The 17191-nt window shown below is 51.0% G+C and overlaps 1 protein-coding gene across 4 annotated transcripts; it reads left to right on the top strand.

The window, feature by feature from the left end:
- The first annotated feature begins 358 nt into the window (after positions 1-358).
- Positions 359-14476, top strand: LOC144101124 (protein argonaute-2-like). 4 transcript variants are annotated; one of them, XM_077634161.1, is made up of 7 exons: positions 359-515; positions 574-820; positions 5613-5890; positions 8408-10444; positions 10898-11125; positions 11828-12155; positions 14358-14476. In XM_077634161.1, exons 2-6 carry the CDS (start codon positions 790-792, stop codon positions 12137-12139), a joined length of 2886 nt encoding a protein of 961 aa, XP_077490287.1. In that variant the 5' UTR covers positions 359-515; positions 574-789; the 3' UTR covers positions 12140-12155; positions 14358-14476. The 4 variants fall into 4 exon arrangements, 3 of the variants coding, with proteins under 3 accessions (XP_077490287.1, XP_077490286.1, XP_077490288.1); XR_013307937.1 differs by lacking the exons at positions 359-515; positions 574-820 and adding an exon at positions 3821-3918 and having other exon boundaries at positions 11828-12211; positions 14358-14423; XM_077634160.1 differs by lacking the exons at positions 359-515; positions 574-820 and adding an exon at positions 3821-3918.
- The last annotated feature ends 2715 nt before the right edge of the window (positions 14477-17191 follow it).

The following is a 17191-nucleotide window of genomic DNA, read 5'->3' as shown; positions in this document are numbered from 1 at the left end:
TCTTCTTCTTCTTCTTCTTCTTCACCCCAGGTATATGGCACATACCCACGCGGGGGGATTGGCCAAGGTGTAAATGAATAAACAAAGAAGTTTCCATGGAAGATGATATATGAGACAGATACTGCGCCATTTCCTTTCCCCCAAAACCAATTATTATTATTATTTTATTTGCGCATAGGGGGCGCCACTTTACGTTAGTTTTGAAGATTGGTCGCCATTGATGGACGGGTTTTGAAATGTGGTTTAGGAAGTGGTGTACACACACACAGACGCATGCAACAGTGCACACGCGCATATGCACGCACACGCACATGCACACAACAACGCACGCACTCTTCTCTGTCTACGTGGCAGTGGCAGAACGCGGTGAAAGGAGGTGTCTCTGCCCCGGTGGTATGAGCCAGTGGCGTTGCGACACAAGTAGGTCACGAGAACGCGGCGCCACGCCACCAGTAGCGGACGGGACAAGCAGTCCTTTCGACGTAGTCATTCTGTCCTCGCTCAGCTGCAGAGAGGTTCGTTTGACAGCGGTTATAGCTTCCGACTCGTTCGAACTTGTTCCATCTCGCGCAGGTGGCCGTTCGAACACTGCAGGGCTAAGACGTTCAGGTCAGCGCCTGGCTCCCAGTCCATCCCGGCTCCTGGTATCGACGACTGAGGCAGCGGCTGCGCGTGCCTGACATCAACGTCTCTTCGTACAGCACGGTGCCACCTGTGCTGGTCGTGGGCCAGGCAGCGTCGCCACTAAAGGATTAGGTGTTCTTCGCTCATACACTCGGACACGACAGGATGTCGAAAGTCGACGTAATTCGAGTCCGCAGTAAGTAGCTTCCGTTATTTTTTCATTTCCGGCGCGTTTTTCCCTTTTAGCTCACCATGATAGGTAATCCGAGGAGCAGGTTAAGAACATGGTAATGTGTTCAAAATGTGGGGGCGTGCCCTGGAGCAGAGCGGTTTCGTTTATGAGGGTTTAAAGTCCCAAAGCGACTCAGGTAATCCTCGCATTACATAATGCTCGTGCTTTTTCAAAGCCAGGAATCACGGGGGTGAGGTTGAGAATAAATTGCTTACTTTGCTACCTCATTTTCACTTAGTCGCTGCAGCGAGTCATTCAACTTGACCGCTCCTTTGGCCGGGTTTTCCGACCCATTAGTGCGGCGAGCTAAACTGTGCATCGCATATGTTGTGCTAGCTCCGCGTCACGGCTGTTTTGACGTTTTCGCGGTGTGTATGTCGTTATGTTTGATAGTCTTTGAACGTCGTCTGCTGACGTGGCGACACTGGGGTGTTTCACCGGTGGCACAGCCGCTCGTGGCTCGAGCCTTTGCTTTCGCGCCCCGGAACAAGCACAGCTGTGGCTTTCCACAGGAAGGTCCCGACGCTGGTCCGGGCTCGACCGCTTACTGTTTGCAGTTATTGAAAGGAATTTTTTTCCCAGTGAGTAGAAGCGCTGACGGTATCGTTATTGAGATTTACTTAAGCTGACTTTCATGGGGAAATTGCTACTGCTGTGAGTAAGACGCGGCACACTTTGCATTTATTCGTGTCGTGCGAACATACGGTGCTGGGTTACTGCTGTTCACGCCATGGAGGTGAACAGAGCGAATTTGCCTATGCTTCGTTAGTACGCGATATCTCTGATGTGGCCTACTGTTTCTCGAGGGTATTTCACTCATATTGTTGTCTGTTATTTATCTCTACTCACTATGAAAATGTTTACTCGCGTGTTTGATTCACCCTGTAGTGATTTTGGTGAGCACGAACTTGTGCCGCGAGTCACCTCGTTCTTTCGTCGATGAATGGGCTATTAATTGCTAATCGTTTCGGTTATCTTTTTCTAAATTTGTTTGCTTTCACTTGTGGGGAATTATTTAACAAATGTGTGTTCGATTGATGATTAGATTCAAATCTAGCCTCGCCCTTGCCTCTGTCCAGACATGCTCACGCCACTCAGACAGGTTCTTTCACTTCAGGTCCTGTCTATTTGGTGGAAGCCTATTTGCACTGTGCTGTGTATTGCTTTTGTTGGTTTCATGGCAGCATATTTAGTTTAGTATTTCAAAATTTCATGGCTTTTCGCGTCTCTTAGACTATAGTCCTATTACAGGGAAGACGAGTCTGCGGCAATTTCATGGTTCTATTTCATGTACGCAGCCCAACATGCGAGCTGCGGGCCCTGCAGCAGTTAGATTTTTTTTGTGCGTGTGTGTTGTGGTAGGCACATGCCCGCGGACTTGTCACTGGTACGCCTGTCAGGAGATACTGTGCCTTTTTAAGCGAAAGCTCTACTCAATGCAAAACTCGATTCTTTGTTATTATTATTATGACTGAAATAACCTTGTGATGCCTACCATAGATATAGTGCTACTGCATGTAAGCTACAAAACGTGTACAATGTCTACTAGGTTCACCATCACCCCCTGGTCCACCATGGTGGCATGGTCTTTGACCTTGGTCTCAGGCCACCCTTAAAATTTGGCCCACCCACCCCCGAACCCCGCCGCGGTGGCTCAGTGGTTAGCGCGCTCGGCCATTGATCCAGAGTTCCGGGGTTCGAACCCGACCACGGCGGCTGCGTTTTTATGGAGGCAAAACGCTAAAGCGCCCGTGTGCTGTGCGATGTCAGTGCACGTTAAAGATCCCCAGGTGGTCGAATTATTCCGGAGCCCTCCACTACGGCCCCTCTTTCTCCCTTTCTTCTTTCACTCCCTCCTTTATTCCTTCCCTTACGGCGCGGTTCAGGTGTCCAACGATATATGTCACAGATAATGCGCCATTTCCTTTCCCCAAACACCTATTATTATTATTATTATTATTATTATTATTATTATTATTATTCACCCTCGAAATTTCACCGTGGCAGAATTGGAACAAAATCGGTGTCTAGCCATAACTGGTTTGGTTTTATTTATGGGGGTTCAACATCCCAAAGCGACTCAGACTATGAGAGACGCCGTAGTGAAGGGCTCCGGAAATTTCGACCAACTGTGGTTCTTTTACGTGCACTGACATCGCACAGCACACGGGCCTCTAGAATTTCGCCTCCATCGAAATGCAACCGGGATCGAACCGGCGTCTTTCGGGTCAGCAGCCAAGAGCCATAACCACTGAGCCACCGCGGCGGCTCCTGGCCATAACTGACCGCGCCAAGCATGATGGCGACCTCCAAATTTGGCCCGGGCCAACCCTAAAACTTGGGTCATCAACCCCAAAATTTGACCTTAACAAATTTGGACCAAAATCTATGTATATCCATAACTGACCACGCTGAACACGACGGCGACCTCCAAATTTGCCCGGGCCACCCCTAAATTTTGCCCCACCCATGGCATAGTTACTTATGGTAGAAACTTTGGATACGTGTAATCTACCAGGCTGTAGAACGGTGCCTCAGGGACCATGCTCTCATAGAATCCCTAAAGGACAAACTTACAAGTTAAACTCGCTTATTCCCCTTGGTTATAAGCTTTTAAGTGCAGCCAAGGAAGTCCTTTCTCTTGTCCACCGGCCGTGACGCCATAAGCGAAGGTGCGAAGCCGCACGTGATCGCGGCGGCCACGTCGTTTGGAAGGGCTGTTAACCGCGGTCTGGGCGCTAACCGCTCCAGTCCAGCTTCTTGACCAAATTATAGCTCCGCAAAGACGACGGCGAAGAAGCGCATACCACGTGCCGATGGCATGACTGCGCTCGCTCGCCCGGCCCCGCCCATTTCCCTCGTCTGTGACGTCACAGCGCGGGTTCAACAATGCCTCGCTCCCCCATTGGCCCAGCCCGGGGGCCGCACCCATCCGGGCCGGAGGCTAGGCGCGAGGCACGTTCCCCCAGCTCGCTCCAGAAGGAGCTCGTTCATCGGCCGTGCGGTCGCTGTGTCCGCCATGCAGACCGTCCCGCTAGCGCGGCCGCGAGGCCGTGGAAGAGGTGAGCGCTTTCCATGGGCCGCCGTGGCGTCCGTTGTAGAGCGCGCCCGGCACCGGAGCCTATCGCGGAGCGCTTTCCATGGGCCGCCGTGGCGTCCGTGATAGAGCGCGCCCGGCACCGGAGCCTATCGCAGAGCGCTTTCCATGGGCCGCCGTGGCGTCCGTGATAGAGCGCGCCCGGCACCGGAGCCTATCGCGGAACGCTTTCCATGGGCCGCCGTGGCGTCCATGATAGAGCGCGCCCGGCACCGGAGCCTATCGCGGAACGCTTTCCATGGGCCGCCGTGGCGTCCGTGATAGAGCGCACCCGGCACCGGAGCCTATCGCGGAGCGCTTTCCATGGGCCGCCGTGGCGTCCGTGATAGAGCGCGCCCGGCACCGGAGCCTATCGCGGAACGCTTTCCATGGCCCGCAGTGGCCTCCGTGAGAGAGCGTACAGTTATTCCGGAGCCTATCGCGGAGGCCATGGGACGCCATCCGAATCGCTGCCTTTCGGGCAACCCCGTCTGACTAGATGGCTTGGAATGACGTCACGACCGGAGGCTGTCCCCGCGCCGCCCTCTCCGTTTGGTATAGCACGGCGAAATCGCGATGTCCCGCGCGCTATGCTGCTTTTGGCTTGAGTGGCGATTCGCTTTTGACCCGAAGCTGATTTCGTCATCGGTTATCGCGATGCTTGACGTTCTTCCGCGAGATTTCTTTAGCGGACATGAAAATTGCAGGTGGCGTTTTTTTGCCACTATTTTTTAGGTCTGCTTGCAAGAACGCGCTAGGCCTAATGCGTAGGTTAGTGCAACTGGCCTGTCTCGCGACGCGTACGAGATTGCATCTTGCCTAGAGGCGCGCGATTCTTGTTTTTGGTTGCAGTGAAGCGGCTAGGTTTGCCGTGCGCTGTTTCATTTAAATTTGCGCCTTTGACGCTGCTCCTGTGCGAGGCCGCAACAATAAGTGTAAAGGGAGTAACCAGTCTTGTTTTTCGCGCTCGAATATAGGCGGGAGGTAGTCATTCCGACGCGTTGGATGGAGTTACATATTTTTTTTCCTCCGGTGCGTCTCCAAATCTTTAGTGGTTAGGATCACAATGGCCTTGTCGACTAGTCTTCTTGCCATACATTAACAACTACGCGGCATGTCGCCTGCTGCTTCCGATTAGGCCCCTGCTACTTTTATCTGAAAGGCATACTTTGTTCGATAGGCTTACCTCATGAATTAGCTTAACCAGCTTCAACAACCTTCCCTCGCCTTTGCACGATTTTTATTTGATTTTCAGAAAAAATTTTTCAGCTGAAGCCCAAGTGCGCTTTGACCGAATGAGAGATTTTATTTCCGGTGTGCCTCTTCAAGCCCAATGACGGGATTTGAAGGCTTGCGCTCCATTGTCAAGCCATGGAACCCTATAGCAAGCCGGGCAGCAGGCCGGGACTTAGCTTCTGCCCATTTTGAGGAAACCGGCGGGTAACCGGCCGGGAGCAGGAGTCGTGCCCACCACGTCCCTACTTCGAGGCGGGTGCTCTACAGAAGGCGGGGTTATGTCTTCAGCGGCTTAACATATACATGGCCGATTCTTTCAGGTGCGCAATAGTGAAACACCCGTTAGTGCTCGGAGCTGTTTGGTCATGCCATGTTAGAAAAACTGGTCACCCATCGGTAAGCTTTTTCGATATCGGTGATGCTAACTCCTTGCCTTTGGTCCAGGAGGATCCACCAGATGCTCCCAGGTGGCCCAATCGCCGCCCACTTTGAATGGCGCCCCCCACAGTTCGTTCGTGAATGCCATGCAGCAGCGGATGGTCACAGCGCACCCGCCCCAGCTTCACTCCCGCAATGACGTCATCACCAGCGGCGGGGGCACCGCCAACAGCAACGGGGCTCACAGTGCGGCGCCCACCGAAGGTTCGCCGACGGCCGCGCCCGTGCGGGCCTGCAACGGCGTCGGCCAGACGAAGTCGCAGAATGACGAGCTCAAGATTCGGGTGAGTGGCGGCTGCTGCTGCTTCCGCGTGCCCCCACGGACGTGTCTGCAGCCGAGGGTGTGGGCGCTAAAGCCGTCGTAGCATGTCGGTAGTTAGTCGTACCGCTACCGCGCATGAGCAGTTCACCCTGAGGGCGCCAGGTAGCGCCACGTTCCCGTCAACAGAGCGCCTGCCTGCCACGTAGTCACCAATCAGCGCGTGCGCAGTGGCGGGGCACGTTGCCCGGCTCTCGATAGTTGCCAGACTGCAAGCCATGGCTTGGTTGGTGGCGTTTTTAGTGACCGTGCATGCACCTTACCGTACCGAGGTGCTACCAGGTTCCATATATGGCTTCCAAGGCGCGTCTCAGGAAAATTTCAAGTGCAGGCGTTACGCTGCGCAGCAAGCGAAACGTTGCCAAGAGCAACCGCAGCGTTTTCACGTGAGGGCCTCTTTTCGATGATTTTGCCATTATACATTTTATGACTAGACGTTAGAAATGTCACGAGATGGGAACTCCACTAACGTCCCTCAACGGACAAAGGTAGCGCGCAATCTCTTCTCTCCTGCTTCGCTGCTCCTTTTCCCTTGTCGACTGTGGCTCCCCCTACGTGATGCTGAACCTGAGCAGTCTCCGGAATGATCGTGCTACGTACGACGTCGGTGCTTCCATACGCCACTCGCGTTTTTTGGCACCGCGTGGGAAGGGGAAAGGAGAAGGCGCGTGAAAAGCACGGGATGGCGTCCGACCAATGGGAGGGCCCGATGTCGAAAGTATGGGCAGTATAAGAGGTGAGCGGCATCCGTCCGGACCCCGTAGAGTATCTGTTACGGGTCCAACTTATTTTTGTAAATGTGACGGAGACTTTGAAGGTTGCTTCACTCCCGCCACCGGTTGGCCTGGTATTGCACTACCTCCTGCATCGACCTAGTCTTTAGCGCGTCTTTACTATCCTGTCTTTCTATCCCATCTTTCAACTCTCCTACTATCTGCACGTGGTAGCGATTGTGGCTCGGCGTGAGCCAGTGAGCAGGCCTGTGCACTTTCCTTTTCTTTCTTCCTGGCAACAACAGACAGACAGAAATTAATGGTGGAAATTATTGCGGAGACCTCCACTGTACGGTACCTCTTTCTTCTTTCACTCCCACCTTCCTCCCTTCCGTTACGGTTCGGTTCCGGTGTGCACCTACCTATATGATTCAGCAAAGGTGTTCATCGTAGCGCAAAGATGGGTAGCGCAGAAGCGACATTCACACGAAAGAAGACGGGACAAGTGCAGTCCCGGGTTCTTTCAAGTGAATGCCCCTTTTGCGCCACCCATCTTTACGCGACATAGGAGAGGCGCGTCTTCTGCGCCAGTTCATTTCCTCAAAAAACGAATTATCAACACTTTTCTTCGTAGGTTTTATTTTCACTTCGTTAAGGGGATTCGATACCACATCAAGAATGATCACAGACGCGTGTTTGCATTGCTTGCTCAGGTACTCTGGAACGCTCAGCGCCTAATTTATAAATGAATTTATTTTTCCGTGCAGTTTCAGTTTCGCTTTCAGAAGTCAAAAGACTGTCGTGATGTCACAAGTGAGCACCAGTTCTTATGAACCATACAAAAACTAATTGTAGCTCTTTGTTCATTTACTGCCATCCTGACTTCTGCAACATTTCAGTGTAAGAGTTTCAATTAATTAAAACGACAAAATAAAGTTCATATTGAAGTTTTTCTTTACATTGCCAAAAATTTGGAGTCTTCACTCCCTCGAACAATGCTTGGTCCTCTTGCTGGCCTGTGTTACAGCGCTGCGACTGACGCTGCAAACTTCAGGTTGCCCACAGGTGTCACTTCGCCCCACAGGAATCTACGAAATTTAAATTTTTCGCGTTTGTCTCGAAACTCGCCGTACTTAACAAGCAAAAGATAAGAAAGACTACTGCGGTCGATTAAGAGCTCACAGGAGCAGATTCCATGCTAGTAATCCACAGGCGAAAAAGTGTCTCACCGAAACAAAATCACGAGTTCTCATCCGCAGTGTAGAGACGTGACAGTCTGACCAATGCATTCCATTCACTTTTGTTTCTCGCCTTACTTTGCCGAGATCATTTTGACTTCTCGATATCAACAGCGTGACGCGCAATTCAGTATATCTTGACTCATGTCGATGGAGGAATTTACATTTAGGAAGCTAACGCAGAGGGCATGGCGTAATTCACGCGCGGAATCAGTGCGTAATTCAACTGACTACCCGACAATTCTGGACAAAAGATCTGCAAATCTCCCGTCGGCAGGCTTGCATTTTTTATTAACGTTTTTGCCATCGTCAAAAGCGTTCCCCATTCTTTTAATATGGCAGTCTTAACTGCTTGATGCCAGCTAGTAAACTAAAAAAAACATTCGCACTATGATCATTACCTCCAATATCTCCACAGCAATACCTTACCATTTTCCAATATTTAAAATTTTTGTCCAAGAATGCCGAACACTAGTTGTGCGCTGTGGGAATTTTAACCTTAGCCGCGGAGTGCCCCGGCGTGGTCTGCAGGAAATCGAGCGGACCCTGCCGTCCCATTTCCCGCGCCGACCCTCGCAAGGAAAACTGGGCCGGCCGATCCAGTTGACCGCCAACCACTTCAGCGTTGACATTCCTTCCGGAAACGTTTTCCACTACGATGTGGAGATCTGCTCCGAGACGCGGAAGGAGGCCAAAATTCCCGAGAAGCGCAAGTACCGCTGCATCAGCACCAAGATCAACCGCCTGGTCATCGAGCTGCTCGTAAAGAAGTACCGGGTCGACCTGAACGGCTGCATGCCCGCCTTCGACGGCCGCAAAAATCTGTACACGCGCCGTGAGCTCAAGTTCCGTGAGCGCACCTTCACGGTCGACTTCGAGGAGGACAAGCGGATTCAGAAGTTCATCGTCAAGATCCAGTACGCGGCCACCGTGAATCTGGACACGCTGCACGCAGTCTTCGAGAACCGTGTCAGCCAGGTTCCCCAGGAGGTCCTCCAAGCCGTGGACATCGTGCTGCGGCACGGACCGTCGCTCAAACTCGTGCCCGTTGGGCGGTCCTTCTTCAAGCCGCCGCTCCCGAACGACAACAACACCCTCGGAGGTGGCCGCGAAGTCTGGTTCGGCTACTACACGAGCGTGCGGCCCGCTCAGTGGAAGCCCATGCTCAACGTCGACATGTCGGCCACCGCCTTCTACGAGCCTCTGCCGGTGACCAGCTTCATGTGCAAGCTGTTCAGCGAGGGCCGGCGCGAGATGTCGGCAGGAGACTTCAGAGAACTGCGGGACCTCCAGAACGTCCGTCTCAACAAGGAGCTCAAGGGTTTGCGCGTCAAGGTCACCCACCTTCCCTACCAGCGCAAGTACAAGGTGGTTCGCGTCACCAAGGAACCAGCAAAGAAGCTCTTTTTCAACATGGAAGACGGCTCCAGTTGCTCGGTGGCCGACTACTTCCAGAACCGCTACCGCCGCCTCTCGTACCCGAACCTGCCCTGCATCCAGACCGGCAGCGAGACCCACCCGGTCTACCTCCCTCTGGAGGTATGCGAGATCGTCGCAGGGCAGCACTGCAAGAAGAAACTGGACGAGAGCCAGACGTCCGAGATGATCAAGCGCACGGCCCAGCCCCCGGCCAAGCGTTTCAACGAGATCCGCCAGTCGGTGCGGGACCTGGTCAGGAGCAGCGACCAGTGTCTGCTCGAATTCGGCATCAAGATCAACACCGAGCCGACGCAACTCAAGGGCCGGGTGCTGGACCCGCCGTCGCTGGTCTTCGAGAACAACTCCGTCGGCAAGCCCCGCGACGGCACTTGGGAACTGCGGGGCCGTCACTTCTACAAGCCGGCCACGCTGGCCCGTTGGACGCTGCTCAACCTGAGCCGGTTCGCACAACGAGACAGCCTCGACAACTTCGTCAAGATGCTAATTCGCGTCGGCCAGGAACTGGGCATGAGCATCGAGCAGCCGCTGGACGTGACCACGACAGACGCGAACCGCAAGCCCATGCGGAACATCCTGCTCGAGGAGCAGCGCAAGACGGCGAACGTCGAGATGGTCATCATCGTGCTCGCCAAGAACACGAACTACGCCGAGATCAAGCAGGTAGCCGAGACCGAGATCGGGCTGCGCACCCAGTGCGTGATGGACAACAACGTGATCAAGAAGTGCAACGCCGCGCTCATCACCAACCTATGCCAGAAGATCAACGCCAAGCTGGGCGGTACCAACAACAGCCTTCTGGCCCAGGAGAAGCCGGACATCTTCTTGAAGCCGGTGATCATCATCGGCGCGGACGTGACTCACCCGGCGCCCGGGGACAAGCTGAGGCCGTCCATCGCGGCGTGCGTTGGCAGCTTGGACGCCATCCCGTACAAGTTCCATGCCTCCGTTCGCGTCCAGATGGAGGACTCCGCCGCCACTTCTCGCCTGGAGATCATCAAGGACCTCAAGGACATGATGAAAGACATGCTGAAGGCCTTTTACCGTGCTACCAAGCACAAGCCGGAGCGCATCATCTTCTACCGGGACGGAGTGAGCGAAGGGCAGTTCATGGAGGTTCGAAACCGCGAGGTAAGTTTCGAACGCAATAAGTTATGTCCCCACATCTTTTTGTGGGTTGTTTATAATTGGAAGAGGCAGCAGCATATTGTCTCGTGGATTCAACTACGAACATAATCAACTGCTGTAACTGGCGGATCTTAAAGAAATGCAACACGCCACAGCGCTGGGGTTCATCGCACCTGTCTTGCACAGAGTTTCATTTTTAGCTGACACGAGTTCTCTGCTAGCCCGATCAGAAACGCTTTCAAATTAATTTGGATTCTACCAGTTCTCAAAATACGATACTAATTTACTCACAGCGCCATAAGTTTCTCCTAACTTGAAGCGAAGACGACGTTTCTTAGCATTTCTGCACGCCTTGGTGTCGTCCTGTCCACCCCTTTTGTCCAACTCAAGAAACTGTGTTTTAACAAATTAGCAGACCACTTCAGGACTACAACTGGGCCCTGATCTTGTTTCTAGGTGAGCGCCATCCGACTGGCGTGTAAGGAGCTTTCCCCGAACGAGACGTACGAGCCGGCGCTGACCTTCATCGTGGTCCAGAAGCGTCACCACACGCGTTTCATGCCCGCCAGCGACCGGGACGGGGTTGGCAAGTGCCGCAACGTGCCGCCCGGCACCATCGTGGACTCCGTGGTCACGCACCCTCTCGACTTCGACTTCTACCTCTGCAGCCACTTCGGCATTCAGGTGCGCAGTAATACAATGCTGTGTGGGGCAGTCTCAGTAGTCGGTACAAATAGCCGTAGAAGATCACAGGGTCGCTGAAACTCCCCAATGACGCAGAAACGAACTCAACGTGCTCACATCTTGTCAGTGCAGCACTATAGATGCAGTGACAGGGAGTCTAGGATCTTCTTACGCACTATAGAGGACAGGATGACTGTTAGCTTAGGGCCCAGATAGCAACTGCGCATGCGCCAAGTTTGATGTTTCATTGTGTAACAGCCAGTAAAGTGCTCCCGCAAAGTGTAATGTGTTCCAAAAAGGGGACCACAAGAAAACTAACAAATTTTGGAGGCACTCAGTTCATCATCATCATCAGTAGTATAATCGGCCTGACTATGCCTCTGGGCATAAAGGCGTCTCCTATGACCCCTTTCCTTTGCCAGCTCCGGCCACCATATCCCCGTCAACTTTTTAAATCTCATCCGCCCACATAAACTTCCTGCCACCCCTTGCTACGCCTCCCTTTTCTTGGAATCCACTCCGTTACCCTTAAGAACCATCGGTTGTCTTCCCTTCGCATTACATAACCTGCCCAAGCCCATTTCTTCCTCTTGGTTCCCTAGTTAAGACTGCGCAAGTCTTGGCGGGAATGTGACGCGAGGTCTGTCGTCCAAAATTCCTGCGGTGCCGCGTGTTTAACCGTCTCCGTGGCGTCTGGTGCAGGGCACGAGCAAGCCGTCGCACTACTACGTCGTGTGGGACGACTCAAACTTTACGGCGGACGAGCTGGAGAAGCTTAGCTACTACCTCTGCCATACGTACGCCCGCTGCGCGCGGAGCGTGAGCATCCCGGCTCCAGTCTACTACGCGCACCTGGCCGCGTACCGGGCCAAGAACCACGTGGCGAGCAAGGTAGACGTGTCTAGCTCGAGCAGCGACTCTTCGGAGGGCAGCGCCGACTCGCTCACCACCAGACAGTACGTCGAGGCCGTCAAGGTGCTCGACTCCCTCCAGGGTGCCATGTACTTCGTCTGACGAGGACCGCTGCCGGGTGAGCGATGCACAAGAGTTCACTGAGCTGTCGTGACGTCACCGCGCCATACCTAGGTATGTCGTGGTGAATGCGTTTAACATACCAAAGCGGCTCATGGGCTATGAGAGGTATTGTTGTGGAGGGCTCCGCATTAATCTTGGAACACCTGAGGGTTCCTTAGCGTGCACTGCCTCTGCATGGCTCACGGGAGTTTTCCCATAGCCATTGTGCCGTCACGGCGGGTCAGTTGTGGGAGCAATGTAGGCATGTGCATAAGAACTAACGTCTCGACACGAGGGCTTATTAGCAAAAAGTTGCGCTAGGCAGTGCCGTTAATTAAGGAACTTGAGTCTTCTTGGCAAACAAAACATGAAAACGCCGGACCTAAGACATGGACAAGCTTGTTGCCCAGAGTTAATGCTATCAAAGCTCGTACGTAATGTAATTATGCGATGTATCGGCGAAATTTCGAACAAAAGTGACGTCTCTTTGAAGAGGCGTAGCAATCCCTATGGCGGCCGTTTTGAAACAGTCTACGCTCTTATACCGCGGCAGCAATTACTTTAGCTTCGTCCTTCTCCAAAACGACGGCCACGTAGCTGGTTTCTGCTTAGTTTTATTGCACCAAACGACGAAGCAAAAGAAAGTACCTGGGGCAGTGCAATAGCGCAGATGGTTCGAACAGAGCGCCGTACATTGTATCTCCTCGGCCAGCTGACACTGAACTTCCTATGCACATCATGTGCTGTTGCGGTTTAGTGGGAAATATTCTTCACTCCGCAGGGCATCTTCTCTTGCCCTTCGCTAGCAACTCGCCGTTGGTTGTAACCAACAGATCAAGAAACATTTATTAGCTAGAAAACTGATTTTGAGACTTATGCCACGGCTGAGTTTTTTCTGGTTAACACCTAGTTTAACGAAATCTTTCCTGCAGTTTCTGTCCTCAGTTAAACTTTCAGTTTATCAATTCACAATGAACGTCACGTAACGGTCACGATATGAATTTGGTTTTTATAATCATATAAAGATAGTCAACTAAATTTCGCGAAGACCTAATTTTTCAAGTTTTTATATTTTTTAAAAATTAGGCCAAAATTTCGACTTAAAATTTGTGAAATTATCTTCAAAGATGCATGTTGTTCCTATCTTCATTTAATGAATTCCTAAGAAACAGATTTAACGCCCTTTCAATTCAGCGTTACTCTGATTTTGTTTTCGAAATACCTGGCCTAAGTAATGTATGAATGTCTTTTCACCCCTTGAATTCATGGTAAATTTCAGCGAGTCATGCCACGTGTATGGGCTTCATCCGTTTTGCAATGTCTAGCATCACGTTCACTAGAGTATGCCCTGCTACACTGCTTGGTGTGCGGACGCATCATGCAAGCATGAAACTATCTCGTGGAAGAGGTAAGGGCCTGCCTCTTGCTCTTCGCGAAAGGTTGTGCATATTAACGCGATAGCGTAAAAAGGCCCCGCTCTCAAGATCTGGTATTTGCGTGGTTGGCATCGCGCCATGAACGATAAGTCACGGGCATGGCTATGGTAGGTTTTCTCCAGCCAGCAACCTGTAGGAGGCAGGTGAGCCACCTAGATGACGTTGAGGGTTACGCTATCGCGTCATACCCTTAAGGCGGACCTTGTGTCCTCTTTAATTTTTCTTACCGATGACTGCATAAAATCCGAGATTATTTGAACATGCAAAATCTTTCCTCGACAAATTTGATCATGTACAAATGAGGAGAGTGTCTTTCGATGTAGTCGTGTGCAGCCTTCGTGTGCATGTCTTGTTATTTTTGTCTTCGCCCTAATATTTTGTTAACGCTTTAGTGTGCGATGCTCCCGGGCGCGGGAAGCTTCCCTTACAAAAATGGTCTATAGACAGTCTGTAGACTTCTTATAGACTGTACTGCCTTCCTATTGATATTTCGTTTTGCAAATTTGTAGTATATAGACTGACTATAGACAAGTCTATTAAAAGTGTATGGCCATTAATCTATAGATTGTCTGTAGACTGTCTATAGGTTTTGTGTTGCCTACAGACTGTTCTCTAGTTTTTGTCTATGGAGAGTCTATAGATATATGGACTGTCTAAAGAAACTTCTGTAAGGGAGCTGTGCTGTCAGCATGCAAGCTGACAGCACAGCTCCCTTACAGGAGCAAGATGGCAGTTTGAATCAGTGGCATGACTCTTGTGCTTGCGCGTTTTGTTTGTTTCAGGTCTTCAGCAACAGGGCAGAGTCCGACCACCCTTTTTTCTTTTTCATTTTTGGGTGCAGTGACATTGAAGTGACTTGTTTTGTTTAACTTTGAAATAAAGTGACTTGTTTTCGTTGCCTAACTGCGTCGCTTTATTCACAACTGGCCGACAGTAAACGAAATTACACCAGTTCTGGTGAGCAATATGGGCAGCGATTAACAGTAGGTAATTAACCGAGTGCTGTGCCATATGATCGCTCATGTGTGGATGCTGGTAGGCAGTTACTACCTAGTGCGCAGTTTGATTTCCTCAAAACCAAACCCACATTAACAGTTTCCAGAGTTCTCCCCCCCCCTACCCCTCTCTGCTTTCCTGCTAGTAATCCTGGTTAGCTCAGAACCCCGGTAAGTGGTCTGCATGCAAAATATATTAGTGCTTCTGTGGGACCCGAAATATTTTAGGCAACTTTTTGATCTTTCCACGCACTGTTCCAGTATGGCGTTCGGGCCTGCAGAGACTGCTGAGTCGTGTTGGAGTAAGCACCTTGTTTTATAGCAAAATCCCCGCACTGGGTGCTAAGCTGCAGGTAGAAAAATCTGAGGGCGCACTTAACCGACGCCTTAGAGTATGGTGTGATAACTAACGCCTTTACAATTAACGTTCATTGATCTCTGGTTGGAATCCTATTACTCCTGGCACACTTGTGCAGCGGTTAAGCGTGATGAGCCACTGCCAATGACAGCTGCTGCCACCAGTGGGACTTGTGCGACACAGGTTGCTTTTCCCAGCAACCTCCAGCGACCAATCATTAATTTAACTGCCACCTGCCAAGATGCGGTTTGTCACAACCCGGTTGGCAGGTCACGTGATACGCAGCCCACCTACCTCTTAGGAGGCTGCTCTGGAGATTTCTCTGGCTGCTTCTTTTCGCTCAGTCAACGACGACACCGACGCCTCGTTTTACAGCGACACGAGCTCCTTAACGCTGTCGCGTTAGACTGAATCTATTTCTAGGAAACTCTGTAACCCATCAAACTGTCTTCAGTTGACTCACAGTAGCATATACGTTTCAGTGCAATGTTTACAATTTTCCAAGGGTTGTGTAGATTTGTAATCGGGGAGTGATAACTGCTTAGTGTTTACTGAAGCAGAGCCCCCGACTATGACGAAGAGTTCTGGAACTACAATGTCTCTGTGAAAGCTGTACAGCTTTCCTTTGTATACGTATCGCTGCTCTTGCATGGTGCACACTAACAAGTACCCCCTCCATAGCACGTGCAGTAGCTGATACGTTTCTACGAGAATTGCGGAAGAAACATGTTATCCAGCAAAGCGTGTGATCCAAACCACCTAATTCTGAGAAATGTTAACTGCTGAATGAGGTAAAATTAATGGCATTTATTCACAATTTCACTTCCTAAAAATGTTGATTAGCACATGTTGGCACAAATCTGAACAGATCCTTTCCTCGTGCTCACAGAATTCAGTACGCACTCGTGCTGCTTTAACCAGTAGTAGTACTGCTACTACTACTACTAATAGTAGTAAGTGGTTTATTAAAGTAATAATAAAAAGGAAGGAAAAGATTTTTGCCAGCCCCGGCATCTGCCATGATACTGAAGCACCTGATCTAGGGCAGCGGAAATAAAGAATAGCAGGCAGAATGGAGAAATGAAATGAAAGAAGTGAGGGGACAGGAAGAGAGGATAGGAGGGAGAGGCAATATACACACAAATATGCACAGGCTACTTTAAGCCTGGAAGGAATTTCGTAAATCGACTTCATTAAACTCTTAATTACACAATCTCTTCAGTTGTCCTTTAAAGAGCATAAACGCTGCGACAGTTAGCCGCCATGGTGGCTTCCCCGCAGAACTTTGGTGCAAAAGCGCAGAGCATCCAAAAAATTGCAAACAGATTTTGATTATTTTCGTCATTGCCGTCGACGGAACGGATGAGTTCCTAAAGTCCTTCCAGGCATAAAAGCAGCCTGGAAGGAGTTTCGTAACGCATCCGGTCCGTCGACGGCAATGACAAAAGTAATCAAAGTCTGCAATTTTTGGATGATTCGCCCCTTTGCATTAAAGTTCTGTGAGGAAGCCACCACGACGGCTAACTGTTGCAGTGTTTCTGCTCTTTAAAGGCCAAATGAAGAGGTAATATAATTCAACGAGTTTAAAGAAGTCGAATGTGCGAATCTTGCAGGGAAAACATATGAAGTCTTTTAGTGGGAAAGCACTACTTCACGTGGTCAAACCTAACCAAGAATCCCGTGGCCTGCATGACCTTGAAGATGCAGAAATAAATAAACATTGCCGCGACTGGGCTTCGAACCCGCAGCGGAGCACAGATCAGCTTTGCTGTTCACTGCGCGGGAGCACTATATATGCTATCCCCGCAGCCGATCTTGCCTCATATTAAACTACAACACACACACACACATGCTGGGCATTGCACATCGTCGTCTTCATCAACTTATATCTGCGAAGCGAACAGATCAGATCAGCTTAATCTCGATCAGAACTTAACCCGTGTCTAATAACGTGGCACGTTTCGATGGAGGCGAAACGCAAAGGCGCCCGGGTGCTATGCGATGTCAGTGCACGTTGAAGATCCCCAGGTGGTATAAATTATTCCGGAGCCCTCCCCTACGGCACCTCTTTCTTCTTTCACGCCCTCATTTATCCCTTCCCTAATGGCGCGGTTCTTGCATCCACCGAGATGTGTGACAGATACTGCGCCATTTTATTCCCCAAAAACCAATTTTCAATTTTTCACCAGGCGTGCCGACGACCCAGCAAAGCAAAACCATGAGCCAACCAGGCTAAACACATGCTTTCGCACGTCTAATCGGT

This window comes from Amblyomma americanum, chromosome 8 (genome assembly GCF_052857255.1).
Source record: "Amblyomma americanum isolate KBUSLIRL-KWMA chromosome 8, ASM5285725v1, whole genome shotgun sequence".
In the NCBI taxonomy this organism is placed as follows: domain Eukaryota; kingdom Metazoa; phylum Arthropoda; class Arachnida; order Ixodida; family Ixodidae; genus Amblyomma; species Amblyomma americanum.
This window is presented reverse-complemented; position numbering and strand designations above follow the sequence as displayed.

Excerpts from the sequence above, each read along its gene's own strand:
- LOC144101124 (XM_077634160.1), top strand. The coding sequence starts at position 3,876 with ATGCAGACCGTCCCGCTAGCGCGGCCGCGAGGCCGTGGAAGAG. Across the intron at positions 10,445-10,897 it reads TGGAGGTTCGAAACCGCGAG|GTGAGCGCCATCCGACTGGC; the intron begins GTAAGTTTCGAA and ends TCTTGTTTCTAG. Across the intron at positions 11,126-11,827 it reads GCAGCCACTTCGGCATTCAG|GGCACGAGCAAGCCGTCGCA; the intron begins GTGCGCAGTAAT and ends CGTCTGGTGCAG.